The sequence below is a fragment of the Triticum urartu genome, chromosome 5A (genome assembly GCF_056163025.1).
Source record: "Triticum urartu cultivar PI428250 chromosome 5A, HENAU_Tu73, whole genome shotgun sequence".
Taxonomy (NCBI): domain Eukaryota; kingdom Viridiplantae; phylum Streptophyta; class Magnoliopsida; order Poales; family Poaceae; genus Triticum; species Triticum urartu.
Window position 1 is genome coordinate 183538490 of NC_141877.1, and position 6694 is coordinate 183545183.

Sequence of the window (6694 nt, forward strand, 5' to 3'; positions counted from 1 at the left end):
CAGCTCCTCCACTCCCCCATTCCCTCAAGTGACGAAGATACTGAGACAGATGAAGATGAGGAGGAAGACCCAGAGGAGCCGGACTACGCGACCGAGCATTCCACCACTTAGACACCGTTCGGGACTAGGATGGGCCAGTTCGCAACCCTTAAGGTAGGATAGGTCGTGTACCCCTTGTGCGAAGTCGAGTCCATGTAATGGTTCAAATGAAACCATGTTGTGTTATGTTTGCTTTCAACTTGTTTTGATGGAAGACGTGCTTTCCTTTGGGAACTTGTAAACGACTACATCACCCATTTGGTCTTAATGCATGAGTTTGGCCCTTCTGGCCCTTGCTTAACTTAAAATTGTGTCACGCCCACCCCCTCACTAGGCATTCCATCTATATTGCTTTCCCTCATCTTTCCCAATCATGAGACCTTGACCGCTCCAACAGGATGCCTGTTGTAACACGTACTGGTGCCTCTACTCAGCAGCAAGAAGTCGGAGCAGGAGCTAGTCGGGACCAAACCCAAGGGCAGGCTCCACCACCGCCAGCACCTCCAAACATGGACATGGCTCAGCTTCTCCAAGCCTTCCGAGAGGAACGCCAAGCCAACACTGCAGCCCTCCAGATGATTGCCCGGGCTGTCAACGGCCAGCCGGCGGGGAACGGCAATGGACGTTCCACGTTGGCAGAGTTCAAGAAGCATGCACCACCCACCTTCATCGAGACTGCTGAACCCCTGGATGCAGATGAATGGGTCCGCACCATTGAGGATCTGTTGGAATTAGTCGGCTGCACTGAAGACCGTGAGAGGGTGGCATATGCTACCCACTGTCTCGGGGGAACTGCCAGAGCTTGGTGGGATGGATTCAAGTTCACGCATGCTGGGCAAAACATCACTTGGAATGACTTCAAGATAGAATTCCGCAAGGCCCATATTCCTTCCGGAATCATGGCCATCAAGAAGCGTGAGTTCTGAGCCCTGAAGCAAGGAAGTAGCACTGTCAAGGAGTACATGCAGAAATTCAGTGTTCTGTCTAGGTATGCTCCTGAGGATGTCAGCACTGATGCTGCCAAAAGAGAGCGCTTCATGGAAGGCCTTAACCAGACTCTGCAGTACTCGCTTGTTGTGTGTGACTGCCCAACCTTTCCTGCTCTGGTTAACAAGGCACTCATGCTTGAGGACAAGCGACATGCTTTGGATGATACCCGTAAGCGCAAGATGATCAGCAAGGGTAGCTCCAGCAACGAGAAACCTCGCCCATGGCAGCCAGCCCCGGTCAAGCCAACCTATCAGCAGCCAAGAGCCCCTGCACCCCGCACCAACTATCAGCCTCAACAGTATGCCAACCCCAGGCCAGCCTTCAACAACCCCAATAACAATGCCAGCAAGGGCAGCAACCCCAATCAAGTCGCTTGCTTCGGATGTGGTCAGGCAGGACACTACTCCAAGTATTGCCCCAACAAGAAGCCCGACGCCCCGCGCCCCAATGCACAGAACCCAGGGCAAGGCCGTGGAATGCCACCAAGGAACCAAGCTCCTCGCAACCCGCCCAACAATGGCAAGGGTCGTGTGAATCATGTCACTGCAGAAGAAGCCCAGGAAGACCCGGACGTCGTGCTGGGTACGTTCCTTGTCAACTCAGCACCTGCAACTGTCTTGTTTGATTCTGGAGCCATGCATACATTTGTCACCCATGAGTTTGCATTAAAGAGTGGCATGACCCCTACACCCCTGAATGACCCTATGGTGGTACAAACCCCTGGAGCAGAGATGAGAGCCAAGATAGGATGTAAAGGAGTTGGGATTGTCATTAATGGGGTAGACTTCCTAGCAGACCTTATCGTCTTAAGATCACAAGGCTTGGATGTGATCTTAGGAATGAATTGGCTCATCAAGCACCAAGGCTTGTTAGATTGCGCCAACCGGACCGTCACTGTAACCAATGACCAAGGAGTGGAAGTTAAATTTGCCTCCAACCGCTCCTCTGCTCAAGCCAACCAAGTCAACTGTCTGACTGAAGTCGGATTGGAGCAAGTGCCGATGCTATGCGAATACCCCGATGTCTTTCCTGATGAGCTACTGGTAATGCCTCCAGACCAAGACATTGAGTTCATCATCGAGATCATACCCGGAGCTAGACCCATCTATAAGAAGCCTTATAGAATGGGATCGGAAGAGTTAGCAGAGTTGAAGAAGCAACTGGAAGAGCAGTTGAGGAAGGGATTTATCCACCCTAGTGCCTCCCCTTGGGGATCACCTGTTTTGTTTGTGGCAAAGAAGGACGGTACCATCCGCTTATGCATTGACTACTGCTCCCTCAATGAAGTTATAATCAAGAACAAGTATCCACTTCCCAAGATTGAAGATCTGTTTGATCAACTCAATGGGGCCAAGGTGTTCTCCAAGATTGACCTTAGATCTGGGTACTACCAGCTGAAAATCAGACCCCAAGATATTCCGAAGACGGCATTTGTAACCAGATATGGCCTATATGAGTGCACGGTCATGTCCTTTGGATTGACCAATGCCCCAGCTTACTTCATGTATCTCATGAATAAGGTCTTCATGGAATATTTGGACAAGTTTGTTGTTGTCTTCATTGATGACATTCTTGTCTTCTTCTCGAAGACGGAAGAAGAGCATGAGTAACACTTGAGGATGGTCCTAGACAAGCTTCAAGAGCACCGACTGTATGCCAAGTTCAGCAAGTGCGAATTTTGGCTGCATGAAGTTGGATTCTTGGGTCATGTTTTGACCGAAGAAGGATTGTCGGTCGATCCCGCTAAGATTGAAGCCGTAACTGAATGGCAATCCCCAAGCAATGTGAAGGAAGTCAGAAGCTTCCTTGGACTTGCAGGATATTACCGCAAGTTCGTTGAAGGATTCTCAAGCATTGCCCGACCCATGACTCAGCTCTTGAAGAAGGACAAGAAGTTTGAATGGACGCCGAAGTGCGAAGAGAGCTTCCAGGAGCTGAAGAAGAGACTGACTACCGCCCCAGTGCTGGCCACACCAGATATACACAAGGAGTTTGTGATATATTGTGATGCGTCAAGAACTGGACTGGGAGGTGTTCTGATGCAAGAGGGCAGAGTCGTAGCTTACCTTTTAAGGCAACTACGGCCTCATGAAGAGAACTATGCTACTCATGACCTCGAATTGGCAGCTGTAGTTCATGCCCTGAAAACATGGCGACATTACCTCCTAGGGAAGTGGTGTGAGATATACACGGATCACAAATGTCTGAAGTATATTTTCACTCAGAAGGAATTGAACATGAGGCAAAGAAGATGGCTAGAGTTGATCAAGGATTATGACCTTAGTGTTCAATACCACCCTGGAAAGGCTAATGTGGTAGCAGATGCATTAAGCAGGAAGGCTTGTTCCCTGAATGCTGTGCTTAAGGACAGGCTACCCGGCTTGTATGTAGAACTTGAAAGGTTCGGGTTGGAACTAGTTGCACCAGGATTCTTAGCCAACCTTGAAGTCAAGCCTACCCTGATGGATGATATTAAGGAAGCTCAGAAGGGACACGAAAGTATTGAAGGCATCAAGAGGAAGATCAAGGCAGGAATGGCCCCAGGATTCTCAGAGGATGAGCAAGGAATTGTGTGGTTTGGGAATCGCATTTGCGTACCCAATAATATTGAGCTCAAGAAATTGATCTTGCAAGAAGCTCATGACACCCCGTATTCCATCCATCCTGGAGGGACCAAGATGTATCAAGACCTGAAGGAAAGATTTTGGTGGCACGGGATGAAAAGGGAGATTGCCACCTATGTTGCAAAGTGTGATGTATGCCAAAGGGTCAAAGCTGAATATCAGTGACCTGCTGGATTGCTCCAACCACTCAAGGTACCCGAGTGGAAATGGGATAAAGTCGGAATGGATTTCATCATTGGACTACCTAGGTCAAACAAGGGACATGACTCCATCTGGGTCATAGTTGATGATTTGACTAAAGTAGCCCATTTCATTCCTGTGAAGACTACCTATGATGGCAACCAGCTAGCGACTCTATACATCAACAGAATCGTAAGTCTTCATGGTATTCCCAAGGAGATTGTGTCAGATCAAGGAACCCAGTTTACCTCAAGGTTCTGGAAGAAGTTCCAAGAGGCCATGGGGACCAAGTTTTCCTTCAGCACTGCCTTCCACCCACAGACCGGAAGTCAGACAGAACGAGTGAATCAGATACTCGAAGACATGCTCCGAGCCTGTGTCTTAGCATATGGAGCTAAGTGGGAAGATTGCCTCCCTTTTGCCGAGTTCTCCTACAACAATAGTTATCAGTCAAGCCTTCATATGGCACCATTTGAGGTGTTATACGGACGGAAGTGACGCACACCCCTCAATTGGTCAGAAACCGGAGAAGGACTAGTATTTGGGCACGATATCCTCCGTGAAGCAGAAGAGCAAGTTCAGCTAGTCAAAGAGCAACTGAAGACCGCCAGTTGAGGCAGAATAGCTATGCTGACACTCGTCGCCGACCATGTATACCTGCGAGTAACTCCTCTTAAGGGAACCAAGCGTTTCCACATTAAGGGAAAGCTCGCACCAAGGTTTATCGGCCCCTTCGAGATCACCGCACGACGCAGAGAAGTGGCTTACCAGTTGGAACTGCCACCTAAACTATCTGATGTGCACAGTGTATTCCACGTGTCACAACTCCGTAAGTGTCTCCAAGTTCCAGACAAACCTGATCTTTACAAGGACGTCGATAACCAAGCCATTGACCTTCAGCCCGATTTGACCTACCGCGAGAGACCCATCTGTATTTTGCATGAGGCTGAACGACGCACTCGAAGCCGCACCATCAAGTACTTCAAGGTCCAGTGGAGCAACCACACTAAAGCAGAAGCAACCTGGGAACGTGACGACTACCTTAGATCTGAGTTTCCGTATCTCTTTAAAGCCTAGTTTAGGAATCTCGGGGACGATATTCTTGTAAGGGGGGTAGGTCTGTCACACCCTGCATTTTGTAACATGTCATTTTCATTATTAAAACATCAAAAAAATTGGACCAACAAAAACTTTTGCATTATTTGGCTTTTATTTTGGAGTTGGTTTTCTCTGAGTGATTTTTTTCAAGTGCTCTTTAAAGTCAACTAATCCACCTTCTGTACTTCATCTCCTTGCCCCAAACTTCTGCCCAATGATCATGCCATGTGTATAGTACAGTATAGTATTTTCCTACAAAAATAATTTGGCCAAATAGTATTTTCTAAATTTAGTTTTCCAAAAACCCCTGAGTTGAGGTTTGCACTACAAGTACTTGATTTGGGGTATGAAAAATATTTCAAAGAGTATATTTGAAACCTATTAGATATAGGATTCCCATAAACCACAAAAATATAATTTTAACAGTTATTTTCCTATTTTATTTAAAAGCTTTTTCTTAAGGCCAGAAATGGTCTTTAATAGGGAAAAATTATTTTAATGTTTCAAAAATATTTGACAAAAATGAGGGAAACTCAGTGGACATATATTTTCCATATATAGGAGTTTCAACACATGGTCTTGTTCAGAATATTGGACAAACCTCCCAAAACTATTTCTGCCCATTTCAAGGATTTGAAATATTTCTACAGGAAATATTTTCATAAAAATCCAAGGAAAATCCAGCAAGTCACAAATGCATATTGTGGTCACCTTGCAAATCCTCATCTCAATTAATGTCAGTTTGGTTCACCAAAATGCACCAAAACCCTCTCTGACCAGAATCAAATTTAAACAACTTTGTACTACCAAATTTCTCTCCTTCACCCCAACTTTTGTGATCATGTTAATATGACCAAATGAGGCCACTACACCAAGTGGTGCATCAAGGAGAAATGATTTGATCAACTAGATCTGCACAAGTTCATTTCTGCTAATTTCTAGGGTTTACAAAAGTTGCATTGGCAACTTTGCCCAAATAAGCTCAAAATTGGTGGAAGACCCTAATTATATGTGTCATTCCACCCTGTGGAGTCTCATGGCAAACGGAAACCATCTACTTGCCCAAACCAGCATCAAACACCTTCTGCCACTTTACAAAAATCCCATTTTTGGCCTCTTCCACTAATCTCTGTAGGCTCAACTTTCTACCACGACCCCTCCTAGTCCCCCTCTAGCACATGTGAGCTTTGCTGCCCGAGGAAGCAATGATGAAGGGGGGGGGAACCCCATTTTTCTTCTCTGGACAGTGGATTCCTCTCTCTCTCTCTCAGCCTTTCAGAGCATCCAAGGCACTCCCCAGCTTTTGCCCATGCCCCCTTCGGCTGCCAGACGCAAGTGGATGCGCGCGGACGCGGGAAAGCCGCGGATGCGGGCCAAAGCCGCGCTCTGGAGTGCCTGGCAGGGCACCCGACCGTTGACGCCGCGCCTCCCGGCCACCTCGAGCCTCCCCCGTGCGCCAGTCGATGCCCCTCGACGTCCGCTCCACGCCAGCAGGCCACCCACTTGCTCCCGCGCCTTCCTCTCTCTCCAGCAGCTCGCGCCAGAACGCCGCCCCGTTCGGCCAATACTCGCGCCGCTCCTATGGCCCGCCTGCAGTTTGCCCTGCTCCTCCTCTCTCTCCCTGGCACCCTAGATCACTCTCACGAACACCCCCGAGCCCTCCATTCCCTCTCTAACGGACACCCGAGCCGATCCCGCGGACACCCGTAGGCCGCGCCTACGGTGGACCTCGGCCAGCCTATAAAAGGCGACCCCGAGCCTCT

General features: G+C 48.3%; 1 protein-coding gene across 1 annotated transcript; it reads left to right on the forward strand.

Moving 5' to 3' along the window:
- The first annotated feature begins 4460 nt into the window (after positions 1-4460).
- On the forward strand, positions 4461-4910 carry LOC147970733 (uncharacterized). The gene has a single exon (XM_087523596.1). It carries the CDS (start codon positions 4461-4463, stop codon positions 4908-4910), a length of 450 nt encoding a protein of 149 aa, XP_087379722.1.
- Positions 4911-6694: the final 1784 nt, after the last annotated feature.

Bases quoted from the DNA above. Each gene is read 5' to 3' on its own strand.
- LOC147970733 (XM_087523596.1), top strand. From the start codon at position 4,461: ATGCTGACACTCGTCGCCGACCATGTATACCTGCGAGTAACTCCTCTT.